A 16,684-nucleotide genomic window follows, 5' to 3' on the forward strand; every position below is an offset into this window, starting at 1 on the left:
CTCCCCTCCATCCCTCTGCCTCTGGCACTTGCTGGGAACCAGCTGAGCACATCCTTTTCCCAAATCTGCTTTGCTTCCAAGGAGTCCTTTCCTCTCTTGTACCTGAGCCCATGCTCTGGGGACTGCCGGGAAGTCCGGGGCATCCTCCAGGGGGACCTGAGACCCAGCGGCACCTCTAGGATGGACTGGCCAGCCGTGTCCCTAGGACTCTGCAGGATGGCATAGAGGAGGCGTTTGAAACAGGCAGAGCCGGGCGTGCTGCAGGACCCTGACCACCAGGCTCTGTGAGTGCAGGGGTGTGTGCGTACGTATCTTCCTGTATTTGCATGCATCTGCCGGCATGTGGAGGTGTGTCTCAGTGTGTGTCAGTGACTACTGTCTGTGATGTTGGGTGTGCACATGTGTGTGCGCAAGTGCGCCTGTATGTGACTTTCAGCCTGAAGGGCACACAATGGTACATGGCAGATTTTTCAAGGATGCTTTGTGGCGCGAGCACAGCTGGACGAGCCCCCTTTAAAGGGGGAGCCAAGTAAACAGAGATGGGTATGAAAACAGAGCCGAGGAATTGCTTTTGTCAGACCTCTGCCTTCTGGCCCCAGGAAATGAAGTAAGGGTCACCTTGAAAAGGCATTTTGCTCAAGCCCCCTAATAAATCCTGCCTTTCCATTCTAAGGGCTAAAGCAACACGCACACACCCCTTTCTCTTTGAAACTAAGGGTATGGAAGGCTCCGTCGGGGGGTTTCTGATGTGGGGAGCGTGGATTTGTGGTGAGAATCTCTTGCCTGGCAGCCTGGGTGGATTATGCCAAGAGCAGGTGTGAGGAAACTTAAGATGGTGAGTCCTTTGCATCTTTTCCTGCAGTCAATGAGAGGTTCATTTTGAATTTTTTCATGGGAGCAGCCCATGTCCTAAGGGGCAGCAAGAAAAGGAGCAGGATCAGAAAGCAAAATTTCATTTGCAGAGCAAGATGTGGAAATCCCAATGACTTGCCGTTTAAGATCCTGCATTTGGAGGCTGAGAGCTGGCAGCCACGTCACCCCTGGAGGGAATTGCCTGCCCCTGAATATCTGGGCGATTTAGCAGCCTGTCACCCTGGGAGAATGCTGACCGTGCTGGGCACACCCTGGGCACCTGGGGACGAGGACAGATCCGGGGATGAGCCCAGCCTCGGGTAGCTTCCAGTCCAAGTAGGAACAGACCCCGACCACTCAGTGCGGCTCCCTCACGCTCAGTCATTGCTGCCACTCGCAGTTCCTCCAGGATCCACTCTCGTCCCCTGACGCCCTGACCTCTGTCGGCAATGGTCCTGCCACTTTGATCCACCTGCCAAAGCTCTGATCATGTCCCCTGTCAGGGCTTCCAGGAAATCTGTAACTTCTACCCAAGTAGAACTAACGCTGTACGCCCTCCTCTGCCTGTCCAACCAAATACCTTGGACCCTCCAGACCCCTTTCTCCATTTGCCGGCAGCTGCAGTTTATTTTACAAAGACTTAAAGGAAAATATTGTTTAAAATGAAACACATGCAGAGTGACTGGCCTGGAATCTTAAAATGTCAATGTCATAAAAGACAATGGGGCTGAGAAATGTTTCCAGGTTAACAAGAGACGAAAGAGCCGAGCAGACAAAATGCACTGTGATGCTGGGGTGTGGAGCCTGGGTCCAGGGAGCAACAGCCACAGAGGATGTTTTGGGGACTAGTGGGGGATGTGAATATTGACCATGTATTAGATATCAATGATAAACTTCCCGAGCATGAAACACTTTGTATCTCAGATAATTTGTGCAGAGGTTTTATAGGAGAATGTCCTTGTTCTTAGAAGAAACAGGCTAAAGGACTTGGGGATGAAATTTAACAATGTCTGTAACTAACTCTCAAGTAATTCAGAAGATAGATGATAAGATGATAGATAGGTAGGTAGGTAGATAGATAGATAGATAGATAGAAAGATCGATGATGGATAGATAGATAGATAGATAGATAGATAACAGATGTGGCGGAGTATTGACAATTGGTGGCTCTAGGATTATGGTGGTTGCTGAGCTCTGCTTGCGACCTTCCTGTAGTTGTAAAATTGTTTTAGTGCCCGCTGTGTGCTGGGCACTTGCCTAGTGGTGTGCATGGGTTGCCTCCTTTAATCCTGAGAGGCCTGGCAATGAGGGAGCTCTATCATACCCATTTCCCAGTTGAGAAAACAGAGACAAAGCCAGAGTCAAGCCCAAGACAAAGCCCACATTAATTCCAGCACCCCACTGTCCCCCATTATTGTGAAATTACCTAGGATAGCTCAACAGTCTGGTGCCTCTAGAAGAAACATTTCTGTTTTGTGTCTGAGTGACTTCAACTCTTTTTGTGGTGTAGAGGTTAAGAGCACTGAATCCAGAGCCCGCGTGGGTTTGTAAACTGGCTCAGCTACTTGATGGCTGTGTGTTGTCGGGCAAGTGACTTAACCTCTCTGTACTCCCATTTCCTTTTGTTTCCATAAGGGAGAATACTAGTAACTACTTCGGAGGGTTGTTCTGAAAATTAAAGGCACTATTAATGTCAAAGGCTTAAAACAGGGTTTGGCCCAAAGTGATCAGTAAATGTCTGTTCTCGCTGTTGCTGTTATTCTTCTCCTTGCGATCCCAGCACCCCGTCCATTGATAAATATGGAGATCTTTCTCTTCTGCACCCAGGACTGGCTTGCTTTCTAGACCTGGCTCCTGGGCCAGTCCGGGCCTCTGGCAGGCTGCCTCTAATGGGTGCTCCGGAGATCTCAGTGCTCGGGGGCGAGGAGGGAAGGGAAGGGCAGGGTGGGCAAGGTCAGAGGGAAAGGTCAGAGGTCATTATCCCACCTCTTCCCCACAGGACTGCCCTCCATAACTTCCCTGTGAAACAGTCACGTGAGTGGGCTGTACAGACCTGCAAGGAAACACACGCCTGTTCGTGGGAGCCCACAAGCACAGGAGCTCGCCACAGCCTCCTAGATCCACCCCACGAGGCTGGAACCAGCCTCTTGTATTCTGTTTGTTTTGCATTGTTTTCCCCCTTATACATGACATACATTATAGCTGCTCTGCGTGAGCCAGAAGGAACCCAGACAGGGAGTGTTTATAAATTCACTCATGGTTCCTTGGTTCTGCCAGCTTAGCGTTTGCACACCTGCAAAGCCACCCAGAGAGCTGACTGCGGAAGGGGGTGGTCTCGGTCCTGAGCATGGGATGGATCCTCAGTCATCTTGGTCCCCCTTCCGTCCTGCCCCCCCTCCAAGGGGGTGGAAGGGAAAGGACTGTTGCCATAGTAGCCTCAGAACCTAGGCTGCCTCAGTGGGACCTGCGGGCAGAGCATTCAGGCTCCGGAGTACAGCATGATGTTGAGCCGTCTCTGAATGCCACATGGTGCTAGGTGCTGGGAGTGTGGAGACTCCTTGTCGCTATCGAGTTATGCTGATGACCCTCATCACAATGTGAAAATGTCTTCTTTCTTTGCTTATTTGTTGTCTGTCCCTTCCACTGGAACAGAACGCAGAGACTGCTGTCTGGTTCCACCACCCCGCCCTGAGTCCTGCCAATTCAGTATTGTGTCTTCAGGCAGCCGGCCATCAGGAAATAGCAGTGCCCAAGTATGAACCCATGAATGGATGGATGGATGGATGGATGGATGGATGGATGAATGAATGAATGAATTAAAACACTTCACAGGCTATAGGGAGAGACATAGATGTGAACAGATTGCAACATTACAGGTAACTGGAAAAGGATATGCATATAAATTTATGGGTAATCTAGACATAACAAATGTTGACAGTTTAAACTAGGTGGTAAATATAGTCAAGTTCAGCCAAAACCGGTTTGGCTCAGTGGATAGACCGTCGGCCTGCGGACTGAAGGGTCCCAGGTTCGATTCCGGTCGGGGGCATGTACCTGGGTTGCGGGCACATCCCCAATAGGAGATGTGCAGGAGGCAGCTGATCAATGTTTCTCTCTCATCGATGTTTCTGACTCTCTATCTCTCTCCCTTCCTCTCTGTAAAAAATCAATAAAATATATTTAAAAAATATATAGTCAAGTTCATCTGATGTGTTTGAAGATGTTCATTTAAAAATATATAGATTGCTAGAGAAATACAGGTGGGTGACATCTAACCCTGAATTGAGAGTCAGGAAGGCTTCCTGGAGGAGGTGGCTGGAAGTGCACTATGAAAAGGTACACAGCAGTTAAGGGAATGTAAACAGAAGGAGGGGGCAGAAAGGGACATTCAACAAACATCACCACATGAACCATGATCTGGAGGCAGGAAAGAGAAGAGTGTGTGCAGGTCAGTGTCAAGAGGGCAGGGAAGGACAGGAAGTACGTGAGGGTGAGGAGGGCCGTGTGCCCAGCCAAGCAGCTGGCGTTTATTCCCCAGATACCAGGGAGCCAGAGAATGTTCAAGTAGGAGAGCAACTGGGTCAGCTTTGTTACGTGAAAAACAAAATTGTTTTCATTTAAAGCCCTCGACTGTGCCTGCAGCTCTTTTTGCCTGGGGGAGGGCAGGATTTTTGTACATTCCTCAGGGAGTATCACTTCAGATATTTGCCTTTGTTACTCAGCAAGTTTGTTTTTCCCTAAAATGATCAAAAGTCATGAAATGGAGGACTTTTCTCAAAGGAAAGGAAGGGAGAGAGCGCCTGCTGAGAGTCGAGGAACCAGGGAGGTTTGGGCGCCAAGCAGGATAAATTTCATCACAATTTATTTACTCTTGTTATTTGTCTCTGGAAGGGCAAAGCATTCAGAAAGCAACTGATATTCTGCATTTGAGTGACGCAGTAGTCACGAGCACTCTGTGATGGGCTCTCCTCCCCAGGTTCACGGCCCAGCTCTTTCCTTGGCACCCTGTTTTGTCCTCGGGGCCCCACTCCTTTCACTAAACAAGCTAAACAAGGCATTGTCGGCATTGTCGGCTGCGTGTTCATGCTCCAGCCATCTGCCCTCAGTCTCCCATGGGAAGACACGGCCAACCATTGTCTAGTGGGTGGTTACATTTTATATTTCAGGGAAAAACACGTCGCCAGATGGGGAAGTAGGGCTGGACGTGAGGCTCTCTGAAATCCACACACGGGTGCCATCCAGGAGGCCTGGCAGTTTGGCCAGGGTCACGTGATTGGCGGCCATTATGGCCACAGCCAAAGCAAGAATGAGACTGGTTGAAATTACGATTTTTGGAAGCAATGAATCAGGGTGCTTTTTCGTTGCTGTATCTTTGGGTCTCCCCTTTGCTGGCTCTCCTGCACCAAAATGTTTAAAGAATTGGCTAGCAGAATTAGGAGGCAAGAACAGATAGGCAAACTCTTTTTCACAGATTAATGTTAAACACCCAGCGAGCACTGTCTTAAGCTACCTTGGAGCTACAAAGATGCCAGTTCTCTGGACCTTCCATTGGGTGGAACAGGGCTCCTCATGGGATTAGGGTGCCCGCACCCTGGAAGGGACAGTGAGGATGAGCGTTTGGGTGTGGGAGAAGTGCCAAGTATGGGCAGAGACTGGAATTGCTCCATTAGGGCGATCATAGGCCCCCTTGAATGAGTGTGTGGTCAGGAGACGAGGCTCTTCAGGAGGACTGTATACTGTGATCACTGTTGGTTTGAAGTTCTTCGTTCCCAGAAGAGACATCGGCGGGTCTGAGTGGTCTGATGAGGTTTCTGGGTAAGAACCAAAGCCACCAAACTGCTTCTGTGCCAAGATGTTGGTCTTCAAGCCCAGACCGCCCTAGTTCTAACTTAGCTCCACTGTCTCCAGCTGTGTGTCCTTGTGCAAGTGGCAAAACCTCTCTGAGTCTATCCCCTCACTTGAAAAATGGGAATAGAAACATTTGCCTTCCAACATTAGATGAGTGTGTTAAGCCTTGACCCAGTAGGCATTCATTCATTAAATTGTAGCAGATCCTTATATACATGCCTCAATGAAAGATCCTTTGAGTTGTTGGGAAGATACTTCGAAGAGACTGTAGGAATACTATCAGGCACACCCCCTAATTCTGATCTCCAACACAATGCTTCCAAGTCGCCCCTGTGCAGACCTTGAAGAAAATAGAGCTGATGTGTTGCATGCTGTGGTGTTTGCATCACTGTAGGAATACTCTCAGGCACACCCCCTAACTCTGATCTACCACACAATGCTTCCAAGTCACCCCTGTGCAGACCTTGAAGGACATAAAGAGCTGATGTGTTGCATGCTGTGGTGTTTGCATACTTAGCAGTTCCTCGAGTTCTTAAAATGGGTTTTTCTCTGAACAGGAAATGCATCTCTTCTAATCGCATTGACCTTATTTGTCGGTTTGTTGCTGGCCCATGGGACGCAGGTTCCAGAAACAGGGCAGGACTTGGCCTTGTGCAGCTCGGTGTTCGGGGCTCCACTCAGGTGCTCCGTAAAGATTTGTGAACCTGAACAAACCGATTTTAAAGGCCGGACCTTCTGTGGCTTTGGCCTGGGGTAGCGTCCCTCTCAAACCGAACTCTGTTCTTTCACTCCTCCTCTCTTGTGGGGCCAGAAATCCAGTTAGCTCATCCTTTCAAGGACGCTTCTTTCTGAATCTTTCCTACCCCAGAACAAAGGCTCCGTGTCTCACATTCAGACACTGGAAATCTTGTATATTCTTTTCCCCTTCACTTTGCTTGCTCACAGGCTGGGGGCCACGGCCTTGTGGGGACTCTGTATTCATGCTGTCTGCACCCATAGTTTAAGTTCACCTCCCTCTTCCTGCTGGAGCCTGGGAGGACAGGCAGGGAGGCGGGGTGAACGCGGGAGGCCCAGATGCCTGAGGGTGGACCGGGAGGGAGCAGACCAGCTCCTCCCAGGGAACCTGGGCCACCACAAGCACGTGGCAATAGCTCTTCCCAGCCCTTAGGCTGTAGAAGAAATGCCTTCCCTCCAAGGTAGAGGGTTCTCTGGAAACTGAGACCGTGGCCTGCAAGGAGCCATCTTTCCCTGTCCTGTGTACGTTCTTCAGTTGGCCCTAACCAGGCTGAGTGCTGCATGACCTCATGGGTAGGCTTCATTCATCCCATTTGACAGATGAGGAAACTGAGGCCCTGATGAGTTGAACAACTTTCCCAGAGTCATCAGCTAGTACCATAGTATATAGCACATTAGGACCCAATTGCTGGCTCAGATGACGTTCTAAACAGCACCTCTGTCTTTCTTAGTCAACACTTGCCTGTTTCCAAGAATAGTTTTCCTCTTCCCTCATACAAGTCTCTGATGATTAGTATGATGCCCCAAGAGGCAGATTATAGGAAAGTAGGAATGCAAAGAGTGAGGGCTGGGGCTGAGCTGCAGAGATAGGCAGGGGAGGCGGCGGGAGCTGGGGGAGGCGGAGGGAAGCCAGGTCTGAGTTAAGCCTCTGTCCCAGCACCATCCATCACAGCCCCATGAATGGGGCCCTGTTAGCCATCGCAAAGGCCCAGGGTTCCAGCTTTATTGGTTGCCATGGCGACCCCTGGCCTTGGCAACTTTTGTTATCGTGTATTATTGAGTGTGCAGAAAAGCCAACGGCTGGAACTGCAGACTGGAAAGGAATGTCCCCAACCCCTGCCAGCACTTTTGTCTCTGCCCTGAGAGCAGATGGGAGAACCAGAGAGAGCATCTTTGGAGTCCCAGAGAGGCCCGGCGGGTCCGTATCTAGCCAGTGGTGCATGCAAAGATTTCATGTTCACAGGGCAGCATAGTGGAGAGATGAGTTAGACACCATCTTCATAGGGCGTTTGTGGAGAGTTTACTACTTATCCAATGATTATTTGAAGCCAGGCACTGCTCTGGGGCTGGGGATACTAGCAGGGGCCCAAGTCTCTGCCAGCCCGTGAGGTAGGTTCAAGTGGTATTATCCCCATTTTACAGATGAGGAAGCTGAGGCACAGAGAGGTGTCCAGGGTCACACAGCAAGTAAAGGAGGGTGGTTTCACAGTCAACACCCTGCACACCATGTCCTCAAATGGCTACCCTGGCTTCTTCCTCCCTGTACCTTTCAAAGCAAGAACCCTCCATTTCCAGGGCCACGGGGGCTTGCAGAGCTGGGTCAAGTGCAGGGTCCACCATCCACCTCTTATGATGGTAGTGGTCAACCTCACCGTAGGAGCTTCCCCTGTGCCCAGAACACATCCGTGTAGCTGTTCTGGGTGGGGCCCTGTCATGGGTGCAGAGCTCCTGTGAGAAATCAATGGCTTTTGAGCTCCGAGGCCTTGGAAAAGGCCCATTACCTTCTGAGCTTGTCCTATAAGGCAAAGTCCTCAATGACAGAAGTTACATGTGGAAGGTACGTGGCACGTAGTAAGTGAACAAAACATGGCAGCCGATCCTTTTCCGACTTTTATTCTCCCCCCAGAGCAAACTGTAAGGGCTTATTTATATATCTATGTTTTCCCTTTCACTGGAATCCTCTCGCCCTATTGATTTAAACCCTGCATTAGCCCATGCTATCCCGCCCTCCAAATGCTGGAGGCAGATAAGAGGGAGCAGAGAGAACTAATTAGCATTTTAATTAAAGGGAGAGGGCTGGGGGGAGGTGGGTCCACCGGAGGACTCTCTATGTGGTTGGACCAGGGTGTTCCAACCTGTTCTGACCGAGACCTACAGTAAGAAACAGCACCGAACGTGTGAAACAGAAACAGCCTCACTTGCCATGCACTCTGACGGTTCCTGTTCTTTTAGTTATTGATTGGATTAAAGTTCTCTTGCAGTTCCGATTATGCTGAGGAAAAGAGGCTGTCGGAGGCTAGCCTGCCGTTCACAGCTGTCAGTGCCTGCCAGGCTCCCGTTCCAGCAAAACCAAGGACCAGGCTGAGGCCAGGTCTGACTGTACGGGGGGTTGACTATACCAGGGGTGGGCAAACTTTTTGACTCGAGGGCCACAATGGGTTCTTAAACTGGACCGGAGGGCTGGAACAAAAGCATGGATGGAGTGTTTGTGTGAACTAATATAAATTCAAAGTAAACATCATTACATAAAAGGGTACGGTCTTTTTTTTTTTTAGTTTTATTCATTTCAAACGGGCCGGATCCGGCCCGCGGGCCGTAGTTTGCCCACGGCTGGACTATACCCAGCTTTTCATGTTAATAACCTGCTTGGATTTCATTACATTCTTTTCCCAATCACCTTTGTTTGTAGCAAAGGAAACTCTGAGAGAGGGGAGGTTGACTAGTGACTAGAAAAGATTCTTGGAAACATTTCCAAGCAAATAATTGCTTTATTTACATTTCAAAAGCAAATTGATTTTAAAGAAATATGGTAAGTAAATACATGATGTATGTCCATTAAAACTGTGAGAAGTCACGTGCTGTGTAATGAGCCGTAAAGAACCCAGCGGGAGACGTAGGGTTTCTGACACCAGGAGCGCCAGCACCCAGCCTGTTTCCATTCTGATTGTGGCAGTGTCCCCAAAAGCACCCCGCACCCGGGATCCCCTCATTTCTCAGATCCAAGGTCCAGCAGATTGCAAAGGGCATGGTGGGAGGTCGCCTGCCACTTCGGGGGTAGGAGTAGCGCGCCCAGGGTACCCAATGACTTCAGGTTGGGGGAGGGGAATATTGTTAAGTTGTTTTAACACAAATTTCAGACTGGCTCACACATTACAGATTTTCTAAAATATGTTTTTATTGATTTTTAGATAGAGAGGAAGGGAGATGGGGAGAGAGAAACATCAATGAGAGAGAGACACACACATCCATCGGCTGCCTCCTGCACGCCCCCAACTGGAGATTGAGTGTGAAACCCAGGCATGTGCCCTGACCAGGAATTGAACCAGCAACCTCTTGCGTGGGACACCTCTCAACCCACTGAGCCACACCAGCCGGGCTGAGCTCACATGTTTTAATATGAATCCTCAGATATACTTTAAAAGGCCGGTGGTGCTGTGCCCATTTCACAGCTCAGACGTGTTGAGTTTATTTGCTACATACATTGACTCTGGGAACTGTGCTGAACTCAGAAAAACCCAACCCCCATTGTCTCGGGGTTTACACTTTTCTAAGTGTCATTGGAGTGTTATAGGCAAGAGAGTGATGTATGAATTGTTCTTTAAAAAGGTCAGGGGCCCAATAGAAAACGGATGGAAAGAGAGCAAGAGAGGAAGCTGAGGGGCCACCGAGCACATCATTGCCCTCGTCCAGGCGAGAGGCGGTGGCAGCCTGCACCAGTGCTGCTAGGGACTTGCCCCCACGCACGGGGCCGCAGGAACCCGGGCACCCACCGCGCATGCTCCAGCAGCTCTGCCTTCCCTGTGGCCAGCTTGCATCTGAGGGGCTGCAGAGCATGTCCACAGGGAGAGTCTGCTGCATGCTGGGCCCCTTTCCTCAGCGACCCCAGAACCTGCCCCTTAGCTTCCCTTCCACCGCTCTACCACTTCACGCCCGAGTCCTTGACCATTCCACGTCCTCTCGCCTTCGAGACTTTGCTCAGGCCTTACCCCCCTTTCTTCTATGCCTTATTGGCGTCGTAACTCCACCAGGATGAATCTCTGTGTTCCCAGGGCATCGTGCTCATACCAGCAGACAGTCATGATTCCGTTATTCTATTCTGCCTTATACAGAATTAGCTGTTGACAGTGAACTGGAAAATTTTTATGTACTGTACATATCTTCCCAGGTAATTTTAAGAATTTATTGGCATGATGGGTAAAGCCACCTAGTATATTAAATTCTCCCATTCTCCCCCTCTCACTCCTCTGCCACTAAATTATGAGCTTTGGAAAGAGAGAGTGTTTTATTCATCCCATTTCTCCTGCGTCTAAATAATGCAGTGCCTCGCCGTAACTGGAGCTAATTAATCTTGTTGATTGAATTAATGGGCCAGAGGAAGTGAACAAATGGCATGAACTCTTCTGATTATTGGGAATGTGTGGTGCTAAGAATTAATGTCCGATGGAGGTCAGGCTTTGTTAGAAGGTCAATTTCACCTGCGGGCCACCAATGTGTCATGGAGAGACAGGTTACAAAGTGACGTTTCGAAATTGAAAGTGTGCTGTGTGACTCCCCCTTTTGCAGAGCATTCAAATTCGAGTACTCTGAGATTCTCGAATTTTTTAAAAACCTGGTTAATGTCCATTGAACTGTGTGGAGTCAAGTGCTCCTGTTTGAGACAAACGGTTTTAAATGAGAGCCAGCAACTGCACTTTCTATATAGTTACCGTGCTGCTGCATTAACAGGCTTGCCTTGAGTTGAATATTCTGGAATAGATTTTTAAAATACTTGAGTTTTCAAGGAAAGAGTATGGTTTCCAAGCCCTGCCTTTCTCAGTAATATTTCCCTCTGGTAAAGGGCAATACACATTTCTTTAGAACATAATCATTTGTATTCATCAGGCTTCCATATCTACTGCCATTAGGTGTTTTGTTATTTGATGGATTAATTGAAGTGCTATAATGAATGGGCTTTGGGGTCACACAGTTCCACGCAATCTTCTGACCTGACCAAGGCCAATAACCCCTTCCAACTTCCGTCTCCTCATTTCTGAAATGCCTGGGTGGTTAAGTGGATTGAGGGGGATGTAGAGCCCTGCAGAATCTCACCCAGAGCCACACACCAGACCCACTTCCACCTGGAGGAATCCCGGTCCCCCAGAGAGAGAAGGTTTGCTGGCCCTGAAGTCTTTGTCCTCAGCTGCCCTGCGCGGCCTTTCTCCACCTGCGGTGCTGGTGCTGAGTGGAAGAGGCACTGTTACCCCCAATACGCTCCCAAGATTTGGGGCTGTCAGTCTGATACTCTAACCCTGCTGTTAGCTGGGTGGCTGTTTTTAAGCGACAGAAATCCATTGAAGGTGATGCAAGCAAGCCCCATAGGAGGGAGGGTGCTTTCTGAATGTTCTTACCTAGGCACTCTCAGGGTGGGAACACTTTTCCCTGGCTCCTCATGTTTCCTCCCACGTGGAGGGGCCTCTGTGAGCCAAACCCTCTGGCTCTCCCTGTCCTCACCCACCCACCCCCAGGGAAAGGGGGACTCAGGTTCACTCACTAGTTCAGGGGTGAGTGGTGCATCCAATGCCAAGCGGGGTTGCAGGCTTGACATGGAACCAACCAGTCCCCTACCTGCAGGATCACTTCCTTTCTCCGGCGCTGCTTCTCTCTGCATATTCTTCCCCAACCAAAGACCCTGTTTGAAAGCTGGCTCCTCTCAGCCGGTCGAGGGTAGCTGACCCACAGCTCCCTGGACTGTGGCCCAGCCCGGTCCAGTTCACCTGGGCCAGGGGGTCCCACAGAACAGACATGGCTGTCAGGTCTGCACCCCTGTTGACAGAGGGGGGAGCATTGTGAAAGTGGGGAGGCATGGTGTGCTGCACCCTCCCCCTGGGCAGCCTCCGCTGCCTCATCTGTGAGATCAGGTTAATGATGGCAGCCACCTCCCAGGTCTCTGAGGATGAAATGGGATGGTATCTGCAGCACCAGCCTGCACATAGGATTTCTCAAGACATGACAATGGTTAGAGGACGAGGACTGCGACCATCTAATTGACCCCTCTACCCAGTGCCTAGTGGAGGACCCGCACATAGGTGCGCCATGAGTATTCACAGCATGAGTGAATATCCTCAAGTCAATGCCTGCCACCTCCCTCCCTCGCTCACTCTTTGCTTCTAATAATAAAGCCTGATACCTCATTAGCTGTGAGGGCCCTGGGTTGAGGGTGCTGCCACCATTATCCAGAGCTCCGTGCCAGGCTCCCACGCGTTTCCTCACCGGTGCTGCTAAGCCCACATGCACGTGGCTTTCTGAAACCAACCCATCGTCCTTCCTTGTTCCGTTCTGCACGGCGGGATCTCTCTGGACCTGTGTCCATCGCCTCTAGTTGATGCTGCCTCCAAGCTGCCATCCATGGTGCTCAGTGTGGTGCTTTGTTGCAGAATGAGTGGATGAACATCACCCAGGCAGTGTTTGGATTCAGTGCAGTGGTGACGTCTGCTGACTCTGTGGCCAAACAGATCTGAGTTCTGTCTTCAGGAACACCACTTAACTTTGTGCCTCAGTCTCCTCGTCTGTCAAAAGGGGACACTTAGCATTGTTGTGGGTGCAGATAATAATGACAAATATTAGTAGTCCTGTATGTAAAGCGCTTGGCACCATGTGCGACACGCAGAAAGGATTTGGGAAGCAGAGTCCACAAGTAGTAGTGAGAAGTGAGCGCTTCAGTCATTGTTCTGAGATACAACACAATACAATTGAAAATGCAGGTTCCAGATAACAAAGCCGGCATTCAGCAAGAAGACGCACAAACAGAAAGATGCAGAGAGCATGTTTGAATGGTGGCTTGGGATGGGGAGGGTGGGTGGAGGGTGGGGGGTTGGGGGCTTGTGGAGGAAGAAGTGATAAAAGGAAAAAAGCAAACAATGGGGGCTTGTTCCCAGCCCATAATGCAAAAGGCAACCAGCAAAGCTAAGCTCAGGTATTTGGGGGCACGACTCGGGAGCAGTCTGGAGGGAATCAGCCCCCCGCCCTGTGAAGTGGGAGCTGACAACCCTGACTCCTGGTGCTGGGTAGGCTAACTCTCCAGTTTGCCCAGACGGGTCCAGGTTCAAATTGGAAAATCCCACATATCAGAACCCTCGCAGTCCCAAGCAAACTCAGGATGGTTGGTCATACTGAAGACGTACACCCCCAAAATGGTCCACCAGCTGCTCCCCTGTCCACAGGGTTCCCGCGCAGCCCAACGCCCTATAGTCTGCGTGGGAACAAGGCAGAGGGAGCACCCGGCCTCCCACACGGACGTCTGCCCTGAAGCTTCCTCCGTCCTGGTCCTTCCATCGGACGTCTGCCCTGAAGCTTCCTCCGTCCTGGTCCTTCCATCGTGCAGAGCACAGACTTATCACCTGCCCCAGGTGCTCGCCTGCAGCGGCATTTCAAGCCACTCTACCCCCTCTCTGTTTTATCACCTAGAAAATGGGGTGATCATCCCACCTGGTGTTAAAAATGAAAGGGCCTTTCAAAGTGAGAGGCAGACAAGCATGTATTGGAAATCAGTAAGAACAGCTATTTGGGACACACCCACGGAACCGGGAAGGAGTGCAAATAGTGTTCCGATTCAGAGACGAAGGCAGTGGGCATCTATGAGGGGGCACGGGGACAATTGCATCAGTGGAAGGAAGGCATTTCTATTGGCGGAGGATGTTTTTACATTTCAGTCTGGTAGTCATTTCTGCTTTCTTGGTATCTTTGCAAGCAGTTTTCTCCGGAAACAGGGTTGCCTCCGCGTCCACCCAAAGGTTATTGCATCCCGTTCTAACATTCCAAGAGTTGAGGCAGGAGGCGTGCAAGGCAGTTTCTCTGGAAGGCAGCTCCGGCTCCGTTTTAAAGTGGCTCCATTTATTTTATTTTATTTTTTATTTTTTGACACCGGGGTATGGTCAAGGCCAAATGAAAATGACTTACAGTGTGTATTCCGTCTGAAAGCAGAGGGTTTGATGTCAGAAGCACCTTCCACACTCTGAGGGACGTGGAGGGGGTGGGATATGTAGCCGGAGGGGGCGTGGTCTTCGCTGGCCTAATTCTGCTCCTGGTTCTTTCAGGGAGAGCGTGTGAGGGCGGCCTCTGTTCCCGAAGGAGGGGATCATGGCCTCCATGCTGCTCACCCGGCGGCTGGCCTGCAGCTTCCAGCACAACTGCCGCCTGCTCGTGCCCGGTAAGCTCTGGGGGTCGTGGCGGTAGCAGAAGGCATGATAAAGACTAGGGATTCTGAGTGGGAGAGTCGCTGGGGACAAAGGCACTGGCCGGCCAGTGCTTCCGGGGCTGTCCCATCACCCCCATAAAACGCTCCCCATCACCCCTGCCCTTCCCCCATCTCTGCTCCCCAGGCGGTCAGCTCTGCAGTGGGCAGAAAGCTGATCCACCCACTGGCCCCAGCAGCTAGAAGGGCCCAGGCTGTTCCCACAGGGACCATCAGGCAAAACACACAACTCAAACTGCTGCCAAGAAACAAAGAAAGTAACGAAAGTCCTCGTAATTGATGTAAAGGCTAGCTGTGCTCAATGGCACTAGACAGGAGGTGGCCTCCCTGGAATGTCCCACCCCCACTTCCCTCTCCCTCACCTCCCACACCCCACACCCACTGCCTGCTCATCTGCCCTCGGTCTCTCTCGGAGGCTCCCCTTTCTCTCTGCCTCACTGAGTTCAGGCAGCTTAGCCAAGTGAGCTTCATCGGGGAACACCCTGCTTGCATGATCTCAAGAGGCCCCCCTCCCAGTGGTCCCAGGAGGACGGCAGGAGTGAATCCCATTCCGCAAGTGAGAAAACTGCCGCTCAGAGAAGCAGAGTCACTTGCCCAAGGTCACACAGCCACATGGATCCATGCGGCTCTGAGAGAGGGAGAGGCTAGCAGTGACCTCCCTTCGCACACCTGTGTCTCCAGGCTGTCCCCCATTCTCTGGGAGCCCCATGCTTGTCATCACGGTGTCACCTTATTGTTGTCAGTCCTGTCTGCCTTCTGAAGGCAAATGGCTGGCCTGTCCTTGGTTTGCATGTTTGTATCCTGGGTGAGACAATGTTCGCTCCTCTCCCGGGAATATTAGCATGCTCTCTACTTTGGGATGATTTTAGGTATACAGAGAAGTTACAAAGGTAGTACAGAGAGAGTCCATATATCCCTCACCCAGTTTCCCCCTTGTTAACATCTTACATCACAAGGATGCTCTTGCCCTAGCCAATTTGGCTGAGTGGATAGAGCGTCGGCTTGCGGACTCAAGGGTCCCACGTTCAATTCTGGTCAAGGGCATGTACCTAGGTTACAGGTTCGATCCCCGGTCCAGGTTGGGGCAAGTGCAGGAGGCAACCAATTGATGTCTCTCTCTTTCTCTCTCCACTTTCTCTAAAAATCAATGGAAAAATAACCTTGGGTGAGGATTAACAACAACAAAGTCCAGTGGAATCCAGAACATTAGTGGCTGGAAGGCTGGTTCTGTTTACTGCTCTTTTGTGTGTGTTTGTTTCTTCCTTGGAACACAGAATACTTCACAAATGTTAATCAGGAAAAGAATGGGGAATTGAAAAGTGTTACCATCAAAATAAACTAAATTTTACTGAAACCTTCCATCTGCATGGGAAAGAAACAAAACAAAAACGAAATGTGCATTGGTTGCTCCCTCTGTAGCACCTCTTCCATCTGTAAAATGTCTGAATCATATTTTATATGGTACAACACTGCCACTCACAGATATGTGGGCTCGATCCCAGGCCCTCCCTGGTCAGGCATGTTTGAGAGGCAACCAATCTCTCACATTGATGTTTCTTTCTCTCTGTCTCTCCCCCTCCCTTCCACTCTCTCTAAAAACCAATGGAAAAATATCCTCAGGTGAGGATTAACAAAAATATAAATAAATAGATAGATAGCTAGATAGATAGATAATAAATACCAAGGATGCTATTGTCCCAACTAAGAACCTGACCTTGGTACATCACTGTTAATGGAACCCCAGCTTCTCTTTGGATTTAGCCAGTTTTCCTCTTTGTCCCAGGATCTAGTCCAAGTTTCCTCCACATTGCATGTGGTCACATCTCCTCGTCTTTTTGCTCTGAGACAGTTTTGCAGTCTTTTCTTGTTGTTCTCCACCTTGTAGCCTTCGTAGGTTTGTGGGATTTGTTTTGTTTTATTTCATCATAAGAGAAGCATGTAAATGCTTACCCATCATTATGTTAAAAATAAAATGAAACCAGAATAATCCAGGTCTAGTTTGCACCAAATAGGAGGGAG

General features: G+C 50.1%; 1 protein-coding gene across 1 annotated transcript in view; it reads left to right on the forward strand.

Moving 5' to 3' along the window:
* The first annotated feature begins 182 nt into the window (after positions 1-182).
* Positions 183-16,684, forward strand: part of ABAT (4-aminobutyrate aminotransferase) — a 52,925-nt gene continuing 36,423 nt past the window's right edge. Inside the window, exons 1-2 of the mRNA XM_006763586.2 lie at positions 183-284; positions 14,508-14,620. Coding sequence (XP_006763649.1) covers positions 14,551-14,620 — 70 coding nt within the window. The 5' untranslated portion in view covers positions 183-284; positions 14,508-14,550. The remainder of the gene's footprint in view (positions 285-14,507; positions 14,621-16,684) is intronic.

The sequence above is a fragment of the Myotis davidii genome, unplaced genomic scaffold (assembly GCF_000327345.1).
Source record: "Myotis davidii unplaced genomic scaffold, ASM32734v1 scaffold639, whole genome shotgun sequence".
Classification (NCBI taxonomy): domain Eukaryota; kingdom Metazoa; phylum Chordata; class Mammalia; order Chiroptera; family Vespertilionidae; genus Myotis; species Myotis davidii.